Source organism: Microcebus murinus, chromosome 6 (genome assembly GCF_040939455.1).
Source record: "Microcebus murinus isolate Inina chromosome 6, M.murinus_Inina_mat1.0, whole genome shotgun sequence".
Classification (NCBI taxonomy): domain Eukaryota; kingdom Metazoa; phylum Chordata; class Mammalia; order Primates; family Cheirogaleidae; genus Microcebus; species Microcebus murinus.
In genome coordinates this window covers 13,282,572-13,305,112 of record NC_134109.1, presented here as the reverse complement: position 1 = coordinate 13,305,112, position 22,541 = coordinate 13,282,572, and the positions used below count along the sequence as shown (strand labels likewise).

Here is a 22,541-nt window from a genome sequence, read left to right as displayed (position 1 = left end):
AGGAAACTGGTTTAACTTCCTGAACACGTTTTATATTAACATTAACTGACCTAACCAATTTCTGATTTAGGATTGATTGAATTTGACACCAGCATGTCCTCTATTTCTCCCTCCACAGCACCACCTGGTGGCCGTAGCTCGCACCACAGAATAAGGGACCCAGTTCAATGCTGGTGTCCCTCTTGTTCAGCATCTTCAGGGACCAAAACAGCCGTAACCAGAAGACGCGCCATCGTGAGCTGCGCGTAGTTAACAGCTGGGGCTCCGGAGTCTGAGCGGACTGCCCGGGATCCCATCTGCTACATCAGCAAGTGTTTAACACACTGACGGCCACGCTAGAAAAAAAAAGTTTTTCCTTGGGGCCACAGTGTTTTATTACAAAAACAGAATAAAAACTTCGAAAACAGGCCGGGCGCGGTGGCTCACGCCTGTAATCCTAGCTCTCTGGGAGGCCGAGGCGGGCGGATTGCTCAAGGTCGGGAGTTCGAAACCAGCCTGAGCAAGAGCGAGACCCCGTCTCTACTATAAATAGAAAGAAACTAATTGGCCAACTAATATATATAGAAAAAATTAGCCGGGCATTGTGGCACATGCCTGTAGTCCCAGCTACTTGGGAGGCTGAGACAGAAGGATCGCTTGAGCCCAGGAGTTTGAGGTTGCTGTGAGCTAGGCTGACACCACGGCACTCACTCTAGCCTAGGCAACAAAGCAAGACTCTGTCTCAAAAAAAAAAAAAAAAAAAAAACAAAAAAAACTTCGAAAACAGAACGATCCTTTCTAATTTAATGAAAACTTCTTTATTTTTTATTGTTTTCTGTGCGTGAGTTATGTGCAACTTGAAAACTAGTTCACGCAGCTCTCAGGTGAAGAGACGTGAGTTGCATCCGCTTCACCAGCCCCCGGGCTCAAAACTAGCGTGAGTTAAATATAACTCACAGGGCAGTGAAGTCCAGCCTCACCTTCTCAACCCTAAAAGGGGACAGTAATCACGCCTACCTCACAGGACAGTTAGGATTAAATGAGACAGATAAAGCCCAAGAAAGTAGTCAAAAGGGGGCTGAGCCCAGAGAGCGGTCAAGACATGGCGGCTGCTCAGCTCGACGGTTTGGACCTGCCAAGCATTCTTTCCTCTGTGAGATTTCCTAACTCAATTAGGCTAATTATAGTGAATTAATTCAACTTACAGAGTAATACAAGTTGTGATGATAAATGCCAAAAAATTAAACTAGTCTAGCCAATATGAAAACTGGAGGCAACAGAATCCCTCCAGATAAAAAGAAAAGTTGAGTTTCATTATCATTCATTTGCATGTGAGCCCTTTCCCTAACCTCATCCCCATAAAGAACGAGAGTGCAAGCGTTAGTCCCTGAGGTGCGTGTGCACGTTTCTTTTGTGCATCTGAAAACGACACAAGAGGTACTTGTAAGCAATGAATGTGATGGGGGGGGGGCTGGGGGAGAAGCTTTGCACCTGTCACACTTGTCCTCGGTGCCACACCCCCAGCCCTGAGAGGTCATGGGCCTCAGGCACAAGCTAGATGTTCAGAAAGTCCTGGCATCCTGCATAAAAATTTAAATTACTTTAAGTGCAGGCCTGGCATAAACAATCCCCCCCCCAATGATATTTAAAAGTAAACTTGAAAATTTAACAAATGTTTAAGGTAGCTGCTATGTTTACTCCATTCACATTTTCTTCTATACCCTAATATCTCTGAAACCAGAATGCAGCCTCGATGTTGTCTCACAGTCACCACTGGCTGGCTGGCAGCTGTGACAAAAACGTCTTTGTCGTAACCTATTTATCTTGCTCATATTTTTCTTTAATGTTTATGTGCAAAAATCTGCCAAGTCTTTTAGGAGAGCTCTTTCGACAAGAGTGCAATAGAAATTCTAAGTGGTAGGCACTGTGTCATTTGCCTGCCAGTGGGTTTATTTTTTTTCCTAGTGGTCTATAAAGTAATTGCGCAGCTTATCTGGCTTGAGATTTCATAAAATGCAGCACATACGACCAGAAATCCTCTTATTTTAGAAGCTCTGGCTAACTCCGAGTGGCAGCGCTAAGGGGAAAGGTACGCCAGGTTAGAAGCACCCGAGGGCTTTCTGAAGATCTCGTTTATATACATGGAGAACAGGTTAAGTGCACCTGGGGTCTCCCCACAGAGACTGCTTCCTATACACCTCAAACGTCCCAGGGAGCCGGAAACGCATGCTACCACGCTTGTCTCTGTGCACCTGCATGATACCAGCTTTGGGTATTCAAATACCTACCACACCTTCCAGGAGAAACGCTGCTTCTGTTCTAAAATAAAAGAAGTGATACAGGACAAAACGGTCACAATCTTGGCATGGATTTCTTACTAGCTGGTCCATCGCACACCTAAGTAGAAGGCACATGCCCACGCACACATCCGTCCCGTGACTGGCTCCTCTGGGACACCCCCTTCCTCAGCCCGACCACGGCGGCCCGGCCACGCCTACCTTTCCCCACAGGCCCGCCGTGGGCGTCGCGCTCTTCTGCGCAGTTCGAGCCCGGTGGGGGGGTGTCGGGGTTCTCCGGCTGTGATCTGAGAGCCTGAGAGGTCGCTGGTGAGGTGGGCTCTGAGGAGTCCAGCTGCCAGGGGGGGCTGTCTACGGTCGACTTCAGCCGTTCTCTCGAACCCTCTTTCTTTGGTTTGATGAGTTTGACTAACGCTTTGGCTCCAATCCAGTGGTTCTTCCTAGTTAGAAATGAATTTTCAGGAGGACACACCCAACCTCCCACACCACCCCGCAGCGGGTGATCGGCTCCCTGACAGGCTGGCATTTCTGCCACCAGCCCAGTAAGGTTAATTCGGGGTTCAGGACCATGGCACCCCGACCTCACTGTATTCGGGGATCTGGAGGTGGACCTGAATTCTCAGGCACGGGGCTGGGAACGGTAGAAGCAGGTGTGTCGTGGCAGAAACCCACACTGGTCTCCCGGGATGAAGGATGTGGTGCTGTGCTTAATCTTACTTGGCAATTTTTTGGTCGAAAAGCCATTATCAGGAATAGAGTCAGGAACCTCCTCATTTTTTTGCTAAAGTTAATAGTAAGTGAAATAAGCTGGCATTCTCTGACTACTCCCTGGCACTGAGTAATCCGGGTGAGGGGGCAGAGGGCAGCGGAGAGAAGGCTGTTTGATTTAAAATCAGCAAATTGAAAGGGTAAGCAACAAAGCCGCGGCTAGCCGGAACACAGCGGCACTGTGACGTAGCACGAAGAGAGCCACGCCTGGTTCTCACCCTGTCTTTGAAACCAAACAGTGCCCTGTTTACACACACCCCTCCAGTTTCTCATCTCAGCCTCCATTTCTGTACATGTCAAATAGAAGACTGAGATGGAGGTTCTGAAATTCTGAGGTTCTGTGATTTCAACAGACTTAAGAGGGACTTCGAAGGATTCGTGGTCATTTAGAGTTCAAGGTTGGGCTGGGCTAGGACAATCCGAAGGGATGACTCTTGGGGCTCCGGCCCCGGACAAGGGGCAGAGCTGCTAGACGGAGCCAGCCCCCCAGCTTAGGGGCCGCTGTTCTCTAGAAAAGAGACCGTGTTTGTGAAGCCTCCCTGAGGTTCTGTGAATCCAGAGGAATGTGCATAAGGCCAAAAGGCTCCCACGTTTCAAGACCGTGGGGCTGGGCCAGGTGTTCTGCCCACATTTCTTTTCCAAAACAGGAATGTGGTTGTCCATGTCATGTTAAATCTTGAGCTAGAACCCCGCAAGGCGACCCAGCCATCCTGCTTTTTTTTTTTTTTTGAGACAGAGTCTCGCTTTGTTGCCCAGGCTAGAGTGAGTGCCGTGGCGTCAGCCTAGCTCACAGCAACCTCAAACTCCTGGGCTCAAGCAATCCTACTGCCTCAGCCTCCCGAGTTGCTGGGACTACAGGCACGAGCCACCATGCCGGGCTAATTTTTTTTCTCTATATATTAGTTGGCCAATTAATTTCTTTCTATCATCCTGCTTTTTTAATAGCTCCAGGACCACAGACACTCTGCCCCCTTAAAAGGGCTCATGGCTAAATTAAGCCTGTGTGCCATCATGGTCACCTGGCATTTGCCACCCCTTTCAAAGGACAAGCTGGAGTACAGAGGCAGGGCTCAAAGGAAGTCCCACCCCTTCTGGTGTGGGAGAGACCTGTACACAGATGACCTGCTCCCCATGGCTGAGTGTGCACCCCACTCACGGAAAAGGAAGCTTTTCTGTTCCATCTTTATGTCCCTGAACTTAAATCAACTCACTTCTTTGGAGCAGGGTCATAGAACTTGTACTGATCCATGATTTTTTCTTCCAGTTTTTCCTTGTGTCTCCGTAAGGCGTTTAATTTGTCTCTGTGAACAGAAGGGAAAGAACACCTGTCAATCCAGTTTTAAACAGAACAAGTGAATTTACTGGTCGATTCGGCCTGGGCCCGTATTTTTCTGGGACTCAGATGTGAGGGTGCTCTCACCACCGTGGTCACTGAGTGCGGAACATGGAAGCATCTGCCTGGGTCGAGGGAGCCCCACGACCCTGCGGTTTACTAAAGCGCCAGGACCCAGCTGTGAGCTCAAGGCAGCAAGCCTCTGACCATCTGAAAACTCCAGCTCAGGAGTGCCAAGGATTCTCCAGCTAGGTCACGCAGGACATGGGGCACCCCCGGGGTCAGGCGGGAGCTCCCTGCGGGAGCAGGGGTGGGTGGGGGTACGTAACGGACACTCCCCAGGTACAGGGGTCGGACAAGTTAGTTCAGCAAAGTCAGACCTCTGATTTGAGCCCATTCTAACTCAGAAGCAAATGCAAAAGCTTTCAGGGGCCAAGCAGAGAAGATACCGAGCAAAACGGTGCCGGAGAGACCAGAGGGAGTGGTGGGGCCTGTGGCAAAGCTTCAGCCCACCAATGCCAGCCAGAAGCCCAGGCAAAGTGACAAAATCTCCCGACTTCTAAGTGTTGGAAACTGGTTCACATTTTTAGAAAAACACAGCAAGGGACCGGAGAGATGCCTCCTGAACCCTGGGGAGCCACAAGGCACCCTGCTTCCTGGAAGCTTCTGTCCTTCCTAACATGCAGGGAGAGCTTTTGTGTGGGCTCAGGAGTGGCGGGCTGTGGGCACTCCTGCCGGCTGCTCCTGCCTCGTCACCTGCGTGGTCCCGACAGCTCAGAGTCCTGGTTTCCCTGTTTGAAAAAGAGGCCTTAGACAAGAGGCCCGACCCTCCTCGTTCTCAAAGCTGCTGAGGTTCTATCCAAACTGGAGGCCTTCTAGAAGGTTCACTGCGAGGTGAGCCCCTGGGGAGAGCGACCCAGCCACGCTCTGCTGCTCCCAGACCCCTGGACGCCGCCTGGGTCCTGGTGTCCTGTCCTCACGGCCTCGCTGCTGGGCCTCGAGCTTTCTCGGCTGGGGTCGGCCCCACAGACCCCCGGGAACCCACGGGGCTGGAGCAGGTTCCAGGACGCTTGCCAACCCGCCGGCCCGGGGCAGACACTCTCTAACGCAAAACGTCATCAAATAACCCCCCTGGGTACGAGGCTCTTACTCCTTCCAGTCAGCGCCTGCCCAGCCTCCGCTGGCGCCTTTATCGGCGGGATTACAGAGGCCAACTTCGGGCAACCGCCGTCCCTGCCCCGCAATCGCGGCGCGCTTTCGCACATGAACCATCCTTCGGCAGGCGGCCGGCTGCCCCCGGACGAGCAGGTAAGCCAGGAAGTGATGAGGAGCCTCGTTTCGCCAGGGGAGCAGGGACACCACATGGCTTCCAGGTGCCCAAGTCCCTCCACAGACGTGTCCCAGCTTGCCCCTGTGCCAGCACCCGGGCCACCCGGGATGCCCATCCACGCCACTCCTGAGCACATGGACGGACGGCCCAACCACTGCAGCATGGAGTGCCGAAAACCACCCTGGATTCTTAAATCACAAAGTTTCCAGCTTTAGGGTTCTTCTTCCGGCAGCTTCTAGGCCCTGCCAGGCTAGCATCCCTTCCCAACCTTCCCAACTGCACCCAAAGTGAACAGCCAGACACGGAGGCCATGCACGGCCGAGTGCCCACCTCCTTTTCCAGCCTTCTCTCCGGATGCCCCCTGCACATTCCCTGCACCAGGACTGTCCGCTATGCCCCAGCTCCCAGCCCCCTGCCCCAACTTCCCAACCCCTGCATGCCTCCCCCTCACCCCGTGTAGCAGCAGAACTCAAACTCAACGCCCCCCCCCCATGCCCCTGTGTAGCCCTTCACGTCTGGCTGGTATCGGACAAAGCTCTGTTCACATCCTAACACTCCTATGGTTCCCGGCTGGTTCTGTGCACTCGCAGGGCCTGCGCTTAAACCGGCACTGCACCAACACCCAGGGGGCGAGGACAGCAGGGCACACCAAACCCTCTCCAGGGGAACACGGGCAAGGTGATGACAGATACGTTTCCCGGCTCTCATTCTTAGCCTTCAGTCTGAATTCTTTCCCTAAGATGCTTCTTTTTGGTGTTGTCGTATTTTTAAAAGAGAACTTAATTCCAAAAACAGAGAAAGAAGCTTCTAGTAGTAGACAGGGCCTTGGAAAAAGCAAACCTAAGCCAATGACCACCACTTTCAGAAGTGGAGGGCATTCTAAGAAACCAAGGGGCCGGGCGCAGTGGCTCACGCCTCTAATCCTAGCACTCTGGGAGTCCGAGGCGGGAGGATTGCTCGAGGTCAGAAGTTTGAAACCAGCCTGAACAAGAGCGAGACCCCGTCTCTACTCTAAATAGAAAGAAATTAATTGGCCAACTAATATATACATAAAAAATTAGCTGGGCATGGTGGCGCATGCCTGTAGTCCCAGCTACTTGGAAGGCTAAGGCAGGAGGATTGCTTGAGCCCAGGAGTTTGAGGTTGCTGTGAGCTAGGCTGACGCCACGGCACTCACTCTAGCCTGGGCAACAAAGTGAGACTCTGTCTCAAAAAAAATAAAATAAAATAAAAAGAAACCAAGGGAAGTCTGCCTTGGAGAGTGATCTGTGCCCAGGACTGCTCTTTGCCACCAGAAGCCAGGACGGCCAGAGACGGAGGGTTCCCTGCTGTGACAGCTGGGGAGACGGGCTCAGGGCCCCCATGGGCCCCCTTACATGTACTGCTTCTGCTCCTCGTGGTACTGCTCCTTGTTCTCCAGGTTCTGCTCCAGAAGCATCTGGTTCTGCTGGCTCAGCAGCTGGATCTGGCTCAAGAGGTGGTGATTTTCTTCCTCCAAGTTCCCCTTGAGACGGGAGAGCAGCTAAAACGCAGACCAACAGCATCTCAAACACTGAGCAGCCCTGAGGCTCCACCGCTGGGAACCTACACAGCTTCCCAAGGAAGGAGAAGGCCAGGCGCACAAAGACATTCACCCCAGTGTCATCTACACTAGTGACAACTTGGAAAGCACCAGAGCAGCCGATAACGTGGGAATAACTGAGTTCCCACCACGACTGCACGGTCCAATCCTGGGGCCCCTGACGACGTGTGGCTACTGAGCGCTTAAAACACAGAGAGTCCGAACGCGGCTCTATTGCAAGTGCAAAACGCACGGCAGATTCTGAGGGCCTAATGTGAACATCATTATATACAATTTATGTACACACAGGGAGAGGGACTAGAAGGGAAAAGGAGGTGAGACTAAGACATTTTATTCACTAAAAATATTTCTATGACTGTCATCACTACGTTGCTTGGGCAACGAGTAAAGTAAACACCGTAATAGAAGTGCCACTCTCCGCGGCGTGGAGAACTGCACTAGGCCTGGGAGGAAAGCACCACGCGGCATCGGCCGTCGGCAGGATGAAAACCAGCCCTGGAACTCTGGCTTGGCCCCGGAAAGGCCCCCGTGTGGCCACAGGTCCCAGGGATCCAAGCACCGCTGAGCCCCTCCCTTCATGCATCCCAACAGCGAGGGGGCAGCTGCTGTGTCGTCTCATTAGAGGTCTGGCAACAAGCAAACCCAATTGGTGACACGGGGCCCTCCCAGAGGGAGGTGGGGGCGGGAGAGGCGGAGAGCACAGCTCAAAGCCAAGGCACTCCCGTCCTTCGCTCCAGCCACCCAGCTCGGCTCTGAGATGGGCTGGACTGTGTCCCCGAAATTTGCACGCTGAAGCCCTGACCCCGGGTCCCTCGGACTGCGACTGTGTTTGGAGCCAGGGCCCATAAACAGGCGCTTGAATTAAAATGGGGCCGCCGTGAAGGTGGGCCCTGATCGGCCCGACCGGAGTCCTCTAAGAAGGGGACGTGGGCACACAGAGACACGGGGGATGAGTCCACAAGGGCCATGAGAGGACACGGTGAAAAGGGGGCTGTCTTTAGGCCCAGACGCCCATCGGGACTCAGCACAGCCCGGCTGGGCCGCAGGCTGTCACCCTGGAGGACTTGCTCCCAGCACCGCAGCTCTGCCCGGCCCGGGCCTCACCTCGCAGTGGTTGTCCAGCTTGGTCAGCGAGATGTCCATGCTCTGGTGCTGCTCCTTCAGCTCGTCGAACCGCGCCTGCCAGCGGTTCAGCTCCAGCTGCGAGTTGTTCAGCGAGGTCTTCAGCTCCTTGGTGTGGGCGTGCAGCTCCTCATACTCCCCCTTCAGCTGGTGGTGCAGGAAGTTGACCCTGGGGGCGGAGAGCCAAGGGCAAAGGGGCTGAAGAGGCTCGAAAGACGTAACGGCCCCAGCTCCGACAGTGGCAGGCTGTGCAACCTTGTACAAAAATCACAACCTCTCTGGTCCTCAGTTTTTTTCACGTGTAAAATGTGGGGGTTGAACAAAGTTGCTGGTTTTCAAACTGTGTTCTTTAGGGTTCCATTAGGTACCCCTGGTGCCAGCACATGGGGCCTGGGGGAGACCGAGCAGGCAGGATCAGACACCTGTGTCAACAGAGCATCACTGCCACCATCTCTTCTACGTTACAGCATTGGCATCCTGTGTACTTGGAAAAAAGGATTCTGCTGTTAAAAAAAATGTTTGAACACTGGACCAGGGCATTTTTATGCTAAAATTCTATGTTTCTGCCCAGCTCTTCTTTCTGATTCCAAGCCCCTTTCTAATTTCAACTCCTGGACAAAATACGAGACAGCGAGTATCATGTAAACCTACCAAAATTGTCATCATGATGATAGCTATTATCTAACTGGGGTTTCTCAGATTTTATCCAGAAAGCTGAAATTACCAGGGGCCTGAAGACTCGATTTGGACACAGATGTGTCTTACTCGGCCTGTATAATTCTATTTGTTAAAAACGAATTACTTTGCCAACATTTAAAAATTTGGAAGTTTCACATCGACATCCAAATACCCAGGTTCTCTTAAAAAAATGCAAAACCAAAGGCTGACCTGGCAGCCCCGGGCCTGCCTGCAGCCGGCTCTCGCCCGCCCTGTTAGATGGCACTAGTGTCCGTTTTACAGTCCGTGCTCTGTGGCTGGCACCGCCACCCACGTGCTTTACCTGCCTGGTCACTGGAGGCACCTGAGTTTGGGACCCCCGTGTACAGCGACAAAAGGACGAGGGAGCAAGAAGAGCTTTACACGGTTAAGCCTTTGGGGTGAGACAAGACCTGGATTCTATCCTGACTCTGCCATTAACTGGAAACATTGACCTTGAAAAAGTTATTAAATCTCTCTGAACCTGTTTCCTCATCTTAAAAAAAAAAGAAGAAGAGAGAAAAAAAAGGGGGGGGTTAAGATAATAACAGTACTTTCTTTGCTCATTATTGACAGTAGTCATGTTCTATAAATTCGCTGCAAACATGGAATTAGTGAGTACAGACCCTCATGCCTTAGGGAAAACACAGGGTCAGGTTCTTGGGAGCCTCTGGTCGACTGATCAGCACGCAACCTTGCTCACGTGCGTTTCTGTTTAAAGACACCCCATGTAACACGCTCACAGCCAACAGCGCTGTAACTCACGCCTCAACAAAGCCTATCTAACACACGTGTTTTCTCCGTGAGGCATATCAGAGCCTTCTTATGCTTAGGAGCACTAGATGGCACAGAAGTACTATGTGTGGGGGCCGTTTTAAGCAGCAAAAGCACAAAACATGAAAACCAGGCACTGAGGAGATTTTGAAAAGGACGTTTGCTTGCAGCAGGAGAACTGAAACAAGGCAGAGCATCACCTTGCTTGACCTCCGCTGGGAACACGCACATCTGGAGACCAATACTTCACGGCTCTGTGCACGTCCACGAACGCCCCACGAGTACTGATCTCGGCGTTACAAGTAAACTTTAGCAAGCAGGTAGCTCACAAACGGAGATCTGTGAATCGTGAGGATCGGCTGTACCTTCCTCATGAGAATGTCGTGGGCTCACGTCAAATAATGGACACACCTGTGCCTGACACAGCTGTCAGCGTAGGGGTGGGAGGTGAGAGCCACCAAACATCGACAACACACTGTCCCCAGGTATCACTTGAGTCCTCGCATCCCAGCAACCAGCCAGAGTTACCCTTCACTTTGTTACCTACCCAGCTATTTACATGAACAGGTTCATAATAGGACACGACAGCCAGGAATCGTGTGACCTTCTCCTAGCAGTTGCTAAGTGAGACTGGTCCGCGCAGGATCCTGGCACCAAGTGCCGCGGCACGCAGGGCTGGGCAGGGTCACTGTGGCGCCGGCACCCACCTGTCCAGCTCCCCCCGCAGCCTCTGGTTCTCGCCTGCGGCGACGGCGTTCGTCCTCTGCTCCTGCTGCAGGGCCTCCCGCTCGGCCGTCAGGACCTTCTCCAGCTCCTCCAGCTCCGCCTTGCGCTTCAGCATGTCGCCGTGCCTGCCGGAGGGAAACAGGCTGCTGGGAGCCCGGCCTGGGCCTCCTTTCCCTACAGGTAACTCACGCCCCACACGACCTGGACGACACCTCTAAGAAAGTGGATTCCTCTGGAGGCTTCTCTGCAGAAGGGACGGGGACAGGGCAGAGCGCAGGTGGGGATGGCAGCTGGATGGTAGAGAATCAGGGAGCTGCTGCGCGGAGTGTGTCCGGGCCAGCACCCGGCCCTGGGGCTGAGGATCTTCCTCCCCGGCCCCATCCGTCCCCACAGTCCCCTCGAACCCCTGTCCCAGCAGCGTCTTCCTTCAGCCACCTGGCAACGCGATGATTACATTTTCTGAACTCCATGCCCTTCTCTTTGAGGAAATTATAAACAAGCTACTAGGTGGTTCACTAAACACAAACAGATCTAAAAGGAACCACAACATAAACAGCCGGATTCCACTCACATAACAGACAATCCCTCCCCCTCCCCTGGGCACTCGGGTCTGCTTGGTCTCAGCTGCCCCTCCCGACAGGACAGACGCTTGCCCAACAGCTGCCTGCAGCCAGTAGTTGTCACACACACACATACACAAGCGCACACACACAGAGTACTTCTCAGGGCCCCTCCACCGCAGCCCTCCCCTCCTCCCACAGCTTTTACCCTCCCCTCCTCCCCTCCCCTCCCCTCCCCTCCCGGCTTTGACTTTCTCCTCCAGACTCCTCCGCAGGCTGCACAGCCGGCGCTGGAGGGCAGCAGAGCACAAGGACAGAGTCCGACAAGCGCAGGCCCTTCCTCCTCCCACTGTGCTGGAGCCTTCTGTGTTCATGATGACCCGGAGCTCCTCCCAGTCCAGGGGGTGCACAAGGACTGCAAGTGGTGAGGGGTCTGAGGCACGACCCTGGATCTTCCCTGTTCAGGCGAATCCCTCTCTAGAGTCCCCTTCCTTTCTGAGTGTTTCACACTCAGACACGGTCTGACAGAGACCGGCCAGCGTTCCAGGGAACCCAGCCTTTATCTCCAGAACTCCACCCCGCCACAGCCGGAGCCCAGACTCCAGCTTGGTCCCGGGGAACCAAACTCAGAAACCTGCTCAGGCAGCTGCTAGAAGACACACGTCTGTGTGGCCTTTTGCCATCATCGTGGCGAAGCACACGGCTTTCAGAGTGATGACCTTTCTCATCCGGGCTGATGATTCTGGAAAAATTATCCAAGTTTGACAAACAAGGGCCACAGGCTACCCGTTAAGTTTCCCCATCTCCTGCGCCCTTGGACATCTTAGAGACGCTCATTGTCCAGGCACGTCTCTAACCAGTGGTGACTCCCAACCCTATGCTCACCACCGAGTCAATCCCCTGTACAAAGAATGATGCACAGGGAATATTTGTTAGAGGAATGAATGGCTGACCTTGTCTGATTTAGGTGTCAAAAGGAGAGAATACAGAGCCATCGCCCCTGTGCTCCAAATGCCTGCACTATTAAACCTGCATTCCTGCTGCACAGACCAAGGGGCCTCCAGTCACCCGTCCACCCATCCAATCAGCAAAAAGTACTAAGTAACCACTCCATGCTGCATTGAGCAAGGAACTGCAGGGAAAACAACACCTGTGAAAACCTTAAAGAACAGACATTAAGAATCACTAGGACATTGTTATAATATAACAGGACATTAAGAGCAAGACGCTTCCGTACACGCCTGCTGAGAGGTGGGCGTCGTGCTGGTATAAGACTCGTGTGAATACTTTTTGCTCCAGTTCATTAGTCAACTGGGTGCACCCCTACCATGTCTAGACACAGCGCCGTGTATACAGCAGATATGCAATAAATGCGGCATGAATACAGGATGGGTGGAGAAGGCAGAGATGGAAGGAGCAGAGTCTCACAGGTGCAGATGCCTCAGCAGCCCCTGAAGGACAGGGATCTGGATGGGGACCGGCTGGAGAACTCCAGACAGGGGCAAAAAGGAAGCATGTGGTGGGTGAATAAATGAATGTCACCACCACCCACATACCCATGAGCATCATATAAGTGCCACTTGAGGATTTTCTGGCTCCCTACAGTGGAAACATCCTGCCCGCTCCCAGGTTTGCATCATTATCTTTTTTGTTGTTGTTGTTGTTGTTTTTTGAGACAGAGTCTCGCTTGGGTGCCCAGGCTAGAGTGAGTGCCATGCCATCAGCCTAGCTCACAGCAACCTCAAACTCCTGGGCTCAAGCGATCCTCCTGCCTCAGCCTCCCGAGTAGCTGGGACTATAGGCATGCGCCACCATGGCCGGCTAATTTTTTCTATATATTTTTAGTTGGCTGTTTAATTTCTTTCTATTTATAGTAGAGATGGGGTCTCGCTCTTGCTCAGACTGCTTTCGAACTCCTGACCTCTAGCAATCCGCCCGCCTCAGCCTCCCAGAGTGCTAGGATTACAGGCTTGAGCCACCGCGCCCGGCTGCATCATTATCTTGCTGAGGCTGCATCCGCGGAAATGCCGTCAGCAGGGCCATTCACAAGCACAGAGAGTGGATCTCCTGCCCTCTGCTCTACTCCAAGCATTTGAGAGTCTCTCTTTAGATGTGCCTCTCTTGGGTGTTAGATTCAGGTGCATGTCACATCCCCCCTCAGACTACGGGAGCAGATCCTGTCCTCCCCTTCCCTGGATCCTGCCGCACCTGCCCAGGTGCCTGGGACCATCAGTGGTTTGCACAGAGCAAGAGCTCAGCTGTCGTTGCTGAACTAATGAATACAACACCCAAGCCTGAGCTGTCAAGAGTGCAAAGTCAAGATTTGTGCGTTTTACCTTAAAAAAATAAAATAAAAGAATGTGAGGTGGAGAGTAGAGAGTGGGAGGCAAAGACAAAACAAGAGCGGAAGGACATAGATGAGGTGGGTACTGGGGCACGGGTTCACGGGGGTTGCACTACACTACTCCACTTACTTTCCATATATTCAAAATTTCCCATGGTTAAAGGTTAAAATTTTTAAAAAAGAAGGCAGGCCAGGCTCTGATACAGAAGAGGCGGCCAGGGAAGCTAGACAAGCACATCCTTGAACACTGGTGGCCACAGACAATTTCCTCCTTATTTCTGCTTTGGGGGGGGGGTAAATGGAGAGAAGGAGAGAATCCCTTCTAAGGCCCCTAAGGCCAGGAGGGGCTTCCCCAGGAGGGAGGAGCCACAGCAACCCTCCCCCCTCAGTCTCCAGCTGCACAAATTCCAAGTTGCTGAAGGTGACGTTCTATTTCCTTCCCTTTGGGAAAGCTCAGGTGCCCCAACAATGGGAAGCAGTGGGCCAAGAGGAAACGCGGGGGTGGGGGTTGGAGCCCCGCAGCTGGCCCAGGCCCCGCCCACCTCTCGGGGTCCCGCCCACCCCAGCCCCACCCACCTCCCCAAGCCCCGCCCCCAGGCCGCACCTCTCCCCCAGCTCCTTGTGCTCCAGCTCCAGGTTCCGGTGCAGCGTCTTCAGGCAGCTGTGCTGGCGGATCAGGGCCTCGTACTCGGCGGACTGCCGCTCGTGCAGTGCGCCCAGGTGCTCGTGGTCCTGCAGCAGGGCCTCGTAGGCCGCCGTCAGCTGCTCCTGCTGCTTCTGCAGGTTCTCGTTCTCCGTCTCCTTGGCCGTCTGCTGGTTCTGCAGCAGCGTGTACTGTGCGGTGAGCGCGGCGCTCTGGGAGCTCAGGGTGGAGTTCTCCACCTGCAAGAGGGAGACGGCCCTGGCCTCACCGTGTGCGCACACACGGGAGCCCAGGTCCCCACAGGCCACGGTGAGCAGGCCAGGGAGCAGGTCAAGCGCTCCAGGAAGACGGGAAAATAACTGGGACCCTCAGGGCAGGCAAGGCCCAGGAGGGCCAAGGACAGCTGTACCAGAACTTGAGGACCTGCCCAGGGGAGGGGTGGACTATCGGATGGTACCGTGGTCCTAAGCCACTCTACACATGTGAGCTTTGGGGGTATTGTATGTGCTTTCTCTGGATAACCTCCTAGTGTTCCCTCTCTGTCTGTATTTAAAAGCCTATTTTTCTAGACCAAGTAGACAGAACATCTGTAAGGATACAGACTGCCTGAACAACACTATCAGTAACATAAGTCGTATCTACAGAAGGTTCCATCCAACAACATCCAGAATCACAAGGAAATTGAAGAGAAGGGAACACTTCCCACATCATTCTATGAAGCCAGAATCACCATGATATTAAAACCCAGACAAAGACTTTACAGGAAGAAATAAACCAACAAACCAGTATCTTATTTTCTTGTTTTAACGAACAGATCCCAACCTCTCTGCCAAAGTTTCCTGCTCATTATCCCTGTCCTGTAAGTTACATATCTTCAAACTCTTCTCAGAGACGGCATTGATAAAGGATAAATTCATCTTCCCACAATCTACTCATCATAACCAAGCAGCAGCATCTGTCCTGGGGGGCACAGACGCTGGTTCTGCCGGCCACTCCCAACGGCCCAGCGGCCACTTCAGAGCCCAATTCCCTCTTAGGGATTAAAAATTCACATGTGCTTATTAAAAAAGGCTCTGCCAGGTTCTAATGTAAAGAAACCTGGTTAATTCTGTTTAACCAAATTCATCGGATCCCCAAACCTCTTTTCCAAGTCATTCCTAATTACGTTTCAAGGAACAGACTTTGGGAAACATGAACAAGCCTGCAAGGAAAGGCAGAGAAATGAAGTTTTTCACCTGTGCAGCAACAGGTCCCACCACTGCAGATGGCTCATCAATGTGATACCACCACCTTTGCAGATCAACTATTTATGAGACCATTACAATAATAACAAAACAAAGCCCCAAACTTCCCCCATAGTCTTGCTGCTGCTTAGGGGAAGTCCTGGTTCCCTCGTTAGTCTCTCAGAGGCGCAGATAAACATCCGCACGGGGCTGTGACCTGCTGGCCCGGGAGCCACGCGCTCACCTGCAGCTTGGCCGTCTGCGTCTGCAGCGTGGTGTTGTGCTCCTGCAGGAAGGCGCTCTGTTTCTGCAGCGTCAGCATCTGACTGCTGAAGGCCACATTCTGAGTCTCCAAGTGCTGTAGCTGCTCCTTGAGCAGCTGCTTCTCAGCCTGCAGAGCCGCGTTCTAGAAGATGGGGAAGCATGAGCCAATCAGACCGGCTGGGAAGATGCTAACTGGTCACAGGTCCCTGGCTTGTAACAAACCCCCGAGAGTCAGTGCTTTGGGGGCCAAAGCCAGGGTCCACTGGGTGAAGGAAATACCATTTTTCCTCAACAGAATTTAAAAAAACAACAAAAAAAAAAGACCACACACCCTGGAGGACACTGTACTGCACCTGAGTACATGAGTGGGAGGCCAAGGCACACTGGAATTAAAGCCACTTCTTCCTTTCTCTCTTTAATGCTTTTCTTTGTTTTCTGCTGAACACCCTGAGAGTGCATTTCAGTAAGCCAAATCCATCTCCCCTTGACAACAACCCCAAGTCTCTCATAGGGCAGGAAGGCAAAGCCTTAGTATACAGCTTCGCCCTACTTAGGAGTGCCGGCAGGTAGAATAAGGAGCGTCGTGTTACAAGAGACTAATAGAGACCATGTAAAGTATGCCAAAAACTGGGCTAGAGGTCAGGAGCCTTGGGCCACAGTCTTGTACTATCCCTTATTAGCACAAGACTTTGGGTCAAGTCTCTTAAATTCTAACCTGTCAAATAATGAAACCCCTAGGGACTTTGTAAAGTCACTGTTGAGAATCAGATAAAACTAGAGGTATAGAGATACATTAGCAAACTTCTTCTAAAAGGACCAGACAGTAAACACTTTTGGGTTTGCCAGCCACGTGGTCTCAGCCTCAACCACCTAACACCGTCCCACGGGGAGGCAGGCAGCACCGCACCAGTGCGGGAGCTGGTGAGTTTGCCCCGGTGTCAGAAACACAGAAGGCACCTCCACCTGGACAACTCAAGAGGTATCCAGCTAGATCTGGGCAAATCTCAGCAGACTCTGATGTCCTGTGTTCCTTACAGTAAGGACACACTGTCAGTGGGACCACTCATAGGTCTCCCCCGAGCCACGGCAGCCGGGGCAGCCCACTCACGTTCCGCTCCAGCTCGATGGCCCGGTCCTTCACCCGGAGAAGCTCCATCGTGGCTTCCTTGTGGCTGGGCCCCCAGGTCTCCTTCCCCTGGCTGCCGGCGACCGTCTTCCCCACGGGGTGTTTGAAAGAGTTCTGCAGGTGCTTCCCCTCTTCCTGGCTCTGCCTGAGGGTCTCGCACTCCTTCTGCAGCTGCAGGCCCGGCAACAAGAAAGCAGACTTCAGGCAAAGAGGAAGCTGTGCCCAGAGCCCCAAGTCAGTGGCTGGAGGGTGGCCCATGCCAGCCCCTCCACGCTCCCGGCCACTGCCCTCCCTCGCGTGTGACACGCCAGACAGGCTCTGTTTTGCTTTTGAGGGGAGAGCACATGAGCTCTGCCCTCCATGATTCCCCTTTCCCTTCCAGAGATGACAGGCAGGGCAGGGGCCTGCGACCCATTCCTGCCACATCTCTCCTTTAGCCATGTGACTGCGGCGAGTCTTCTTGCCCCCCTGGGCCTCAACTGTCCATTCCACAAAACAGAGGTGAGTCTGAGGAACAGGGACCAGGTACCTTCTAAAGCCTCTGCTGGCACTAGAACTGCTTTGCTCCAGATTCCTACTCATTCCTGCAGCCAGGAAAGGTGGCCCACGTTCAAAGAGGAGGAATGGGAGACTATGTGTGTAAGGGGGGAGTGTGTGCACACACAGAGAACACATATGGGTATGCATGGAGTGCATGCGTGCCGAGAGCAAGTGTGTGTGTGAAAAGCATGCGCGTATATATGCGTGGAGAACACACGTATAAATGTGTGGAAAGCACCCATCTACACACATGTGGAAAGTGTACACACATATGTGGAGAGCACATGTGCATGCGTGTGCCGAGGAGCAGACATGTGCACATCTTCATCAGCACCTGGGCACTGTCTAGCCCACCTGCGGGCTACTGCTAGGTGCCTGTGGCTTGGTTTTGCATGGAGCTCTCCAGGGGTGCCCCCAGCCCCCACCTGGCAGACTTGCTGCTGCTCTGAGCCACCGCCTCCTCTCCCTGCAGGCCTCTGGCCCTGACTCTGGCTCTGTGCTGCCCCCACACATGTGATTCTGATGGCGGCCCGTCCCCGCCTGCCCCAGGAAGTCTGCCACACAGACGAGGGGCTGGAAAGGGCGAGGCAGAGACCGACAGCGCGGGCCCAGCGCTCAACTGCACGGCGACAGCTCTTACCGTCTGGAGATCATTCTGCAATTGGTGGTTCAAGCTCACTTTCTCTTCCATCTGCGCTTCCAAGAACACAATCTTTTCTTCTTTCATGGCCAGTGTTGTTTTCAATGCTGATTCATTTCTGCCCTCCAAAATCTTGTATTTTCTGAAAAATGCAAAGGTATAATAGTATCATTTATCACCTCTTCACCCACAAGCTCCCAGTCTCCTAACTGCCAACACACCTCTCCCTCCATAAAGCCGGTTTCCTTCACCACCTTGCAGATTCAGTTGAGAAATCGGGAGCCCAAACCCAGCCGTCCATCGCCCTCAACAGGGCCCCCTAGTAGACACACCTGTGACACCTTCAAACACACCACCACAGATACAGTTTTACAGTCAGTCTTAAGGGGTATTATCATATTATGGCCATTTTACAGATGGGGAAACTGAGTCTCACGTTAAGCAATTTGCCCAAAGCCACAGTGCTAGCTAAGTGGTAAGTCCACAGCCTTTCCACTAAAAAGGTATCCCATTACCAGGCATGCGCATCTTGTTGGTTACAATCCTAGAAAAGTCCAAGATACTGAATGTCCTTGAAAAATAAGGTAATTTAAGAAAGCACTGCAGGGAAAAGCTGCAATCGTCGAACTTTTTAAAAAATTGAGAAGACTTTTTACGAGACAAAAATCTCTTTCCGGGCCGGGCGAGGCGGCTCTCGCCTGTAATCCTAGCACTCTGGGAGGCCGAGGCGAGTGGATCGCTTAAGCTCAGGAGTTCGAGACCAGCCTGGGCAAGAGTGAGATCCCGTCTCTACTAAAAATTTTTTAAAAAATTGGCCAACTAAAAATAGAAAAAAAAAATCTCTTTCCGCACCTGCCTGAGAGCGCCTTAAGGAACAACACCTGGAATATGAGGGCCATGGGATGGGCTTAAGGAACCGCGTGAGGACGGCACCCTGGGTTGTGGAGAGCAAGTGGAGGTCTCAGGCCGAGGCCTGGAGCCTGCAGACCACAGAGCAGCGGGAAGAGCTCCCGTGGCAGAGGGGACGCCCTCACGTGTCACCGTTGCTGTTGTCATCCTGCAGCAGCAGCTCCTTGCTGAGGCCGACCTTCTCCAGCTCCTGGCCCAGTTTGTCCAGCTCACCGCTCAGCTGCTGGCTCTTCAACTTCTCCAGCACCAGGTCCTGCAACGACAGCGAGACAGGCGTGTGGGACGGGGGCGCAGCAGAAACCCGGCGGAGAGGCCGGCGCCAGCCTGCCTCAGGGCTGGCAACCGTCTTGCCAGGTCACGGCTCACTGCTGCCTCGCTGGGGGAACCCTGAGCCTCAAGGAGGCTCCTCCCGCAAAAAGGGAATGAACACACTCTTCCGGCCCTCCTGGCACTGGAAACAACCAGACCGCGTGGACCGTGCTGAGGGCGGCGCTAACGGGCTGCTCCCCTAAGACGTGTGTTTGGAATGCCACTTATGTTGACCTCTGAGTAGCAGGTTTGGTTTCTGATAGTACGAATGCCTTTCTATGGAGCAACAAGTAATTAAATGCTCACTGCAGACATGCTGAAACAGACAGAAAAGAAGTATGAAGAGGGGAAAGATTTTATTTCAAACTCTGGCTTTGGTCTACTTTTCAGAACCTGGTGCTGAACTCACGTGGGTGGCTCCCCTCCTCCATGCCACGCTCCTTCAGCCCCTCTCTGTGGCTCTCTAGCTAGTGACCACTCTCTGCCTGGCGTCTCGGCTACTCACGAGCATGCTCATCCCTCCTGCAGAATCCTAAGACCTGCAGTGGCCGTGTGGCAGAGGCAATGCTCACCATCTACTCCCCCAAATTTCCCAGTCACCCTGTGTCAGCTGAAGGCGGGTGACCAGTCCCAGCCCAGGGGCTGTGGGTGGGAGTGACGTGGGGGCACTCGCTGGCTGAAGCACAGAAGAGCGTGTGTGTGACACTCCAGCTGCCTTTTCACCTGCCAAAACACGGCCCTAGCCTGCTGTTGAGCTGGTGGAGCCGAGAGATCAAACAGCCTGGACTGCCGATGGCAGCACAGAGGACGGACCCGGCAGAGAGTCCCCTGGCCCCGGCGAGTGAGAGGTGGGCCTTTGCTGTGCAAGCCGCGGGGATCCTGGGGCTGTTGGTTACCGCAGCACAGCCTAACCCCAGGCTTACAGAGACAGGGCCAGGACGCGCATTCACAGCTGGGATCTCTCGCCACGGCTCACTGACTTGCTCACAGTTAGTCACACATCCTTCCCGAAGGTGGAGTCCACTCTGCATGCACCAAAGCTGATGCGGCACACAGCACCCTACGCTGGGTGTAGCTGTGTTTCTGAGCTCTGCCCACGAAGTGTGATATTACATGCGCAGGAGCCAGAGGAAGACCCCGCTGGGGAGGGGGGGTGCGGAGCCACAAGGTGGCAGGAGCCAGGCAAGGGAGCGTGGCCTTAAGTAGAACGATTCAGGTACCTGCTTCTGCCACGCGGGCTTCTCTCGGTGTGGGACAGCCCCCCACTAAATTCCTGCATGCGTGAGACTAAACTCGCGCCAGGCCACGCAGATGCCTAAGTCACTTCCTAGAGCAGCTGTTCACGCCAACGCATGAACAAACGCTCCGGTGCGCCATGCGAAGGGTACCAGGGCAAAGCAGGAGAATTTTAAATCCATCAGGAGATCCTGTAATTCCATTTCTAGGAATGTATTTTAAGAAAATAGCTTGACATATTCACGATGGTGTATGTGTATGCAAAGATGTCCAGTGTTACTTAATAGTGGAAAATACTGGAAAGCACCTAAATGTCCAAAAAACAATCACAGTAAACCTACAGGATCAACCTACAGGATCTTGAAGCCATTGAATACTTGTGGCTTTAAAGCCCATTCCATAAGACATAATGGATAAAAAGCAGGACAGCCCCCTGCGTGCACCGTGTGTGGAGCGTGTGTCTGCTCACACGCATGCACAGGGGGAGATGACGGAACGACACCAGCCCAGCACCGGGAGCGATCCTCTCTGGGCAGGAGGACTGGAATACGCGGTGTTCCCTGGGCGCTCAGGCCTTCAGGTGTTGCTCTGAGAATAGGGGAGCCATTCGAGGAGCCCAGAGTCCCACTTCTCCCCTGGAGCCCTGCCCGCCCGCCATCCCCCCTCGGAGGGGCCGCCTGCGCCCGCTCACCTCCCGCAGGGCGGTCAGCGTCCTCGTGTGCACGATGACCTGCTTGGTGAGGTCCCTGTTGTCCTTCTCCAGCTCCTTCAGCTTGCCGGCCGCGTCCCTGCAGCGGGCCAGCTCGCGGTCCAGCGCGCGGTTCTCCTTCTCGGCGGCGGACAGCTTGGCAGAGCTGTCGTCCAGCACGGCGTCCTTCAGCTCCACCTGCTGCCACAGCCGCTTGGCCTCCTTCTCCAGCAGCTTCCTGTCCTTCTCCAGCTGGGCCACCTCCTGCTCCAGGGCCTTCTTGTCCCGCTCGGCCCGCTCCAGCTGCGCGCCGGCCCGCCGCAGGGCCTCCAGCTCCCGCCGCAGCGCCTGGTGCTCGGCCTCCAGCTCGCCCAGCTCGCCCTCCAGGGCCTGCGCCCTGCGCCCGCTGCTCTCCAGGCTCTGCTGCAGCCGCAGGTTCTCGGCGCTCACGCTCTGGTAGCTGAGCTCCAGGCGCTCCGACTTCTTGCCCAGCGCCTTCAGCAGCTCCACGTTCTTCCGCAGCTCCTCCTTCTCGCGCTCCAGCTGCTGGTTCTCCCTCTCCATCTGCGCCATCCTGGCGCTGGTGAAGCGCATGGCCTCCACCACCTTGCGCAGCTCCAGGTTCTCCGCGTCCAGCTGCTTGTTGTCGCGCTCCAGGCCCTCGAGCTGCACCGACACGTTCTGCAGGGTGTCCAGGGACTTCCTCAGCGTCCGGTTCTCCAGCTGCAGGCCCTGGCTCTCGTGCTCCAGGGCCGTGGCTTTCTCGGTGGCCGTCTCCAGGGAGGTCACCTTGCTGGCCAGCTGCGCGTTCTCCTCCTGCAGCCGCTGCAGCTCCCCCTCCAGCCTCTCCGCCCGCTGCCCCTTCTCCCTGGCCTGCTCCAAGTCCTTGTGCAGCTGCTGCTTCTCGAACTCCAGCTGGCTGAGCTTGCTGCTGGCCTCTGTCACCGTCTGGTGGAGGGCTTTGTTCTCCTTCTCCACGTCTTTCACGCGGGCCTCGCTGCTCACCTGCGACCTCTCCCGCAGCGACCACACCGCTCGGTTGAGGTGGTCCTTTTCTTGCTCCAGGTCCTTGATCTGTGGGAAAACACGACAGGCAAAACCCAGGCTGCTGTGTGAAGCTGCTTCGGCAACGAAGGTTCACACCAGGGAACTGGAAAGCGGAGGCCTTGAATGACCGGCCAGCCTACCTGTGCCCAGACGCCGTCCGTAGGCTCCCCAGAGGCCTGACGTGGACTCAGGTGAGCAGGCACAGGCATGATCGCTTAAGATGGCTCAAGTCAAAACATACTCAAGAGCAACCAGGATAGCTTTAAAATGTAACCTACATCTCTCTCCCTCACTTGAAAGTTTCAGCAATCTTCCCTTGTACTTTTGGTTATGGGACCACGACCCTGAAGACTGGCCCTGCCCACCCCTGCGGCCTCCTCTTAGGCCACTGCCCTGCCCCTTCCT

At 54.1% G+C, this 22,541-nt stretch overlaps 1 protein-coding gene across 2 annotated transcripts in view; it reads right to left on the bottom strand.

The window, feature by feature from the left end:
- CCDC88C (coiled-coil and HOOK domain protein 88C) overlaps nt 1-22,541 on the bottom strand; it is a 130,776-nt gene that overhangs the window by 11,943 nt on the left and 96,292 nt on the right. For both annotated transcript variants that reach the window (XM_012773929.2, XM_012773932.2), the window contains exons 15-25: nt 21,093-22,163; nt 18,982-19,109; nt 17,948-18,089; nt 16,750-16,938; nt 15,622-15,783; nt 14,116-14,393; nt 10,589-10,732; nt 8,394-8,580; nt 7,084-7,229; nt 4,256-4,345; nt 2,478-2,716 (exon numbers count right to left, since the gene is read on the bottom strand). In XM_012773929.2, coding sequence (XP_012629383.2) covers nt 2,478-2,716; nt 4,256-4,345; nt 7,084-7,229; nt 8,394-8,580; nt 10,589-10,732; nt 14,116-14,393; nt 15,622-15,783; nt 16,750-16,938; nt 17,948-18,089; nt 18,982-19,109; nt 21,093-22,163 — 2,776 coding nt within the window. The remainder of the gene's footprint in view (nt 1-2,477; nt 2,717-4,255; nt 4,346-7,083; nt 7,230-8,393; nt 8,581-10,588; nt 10,733-14,115; nt 14,394-15,621; nt 15,784-16,749; nt 16,939-17,947; nt 18,090-18,981; nt 19,110-21,092; nt 22,164-22,541) is intronic.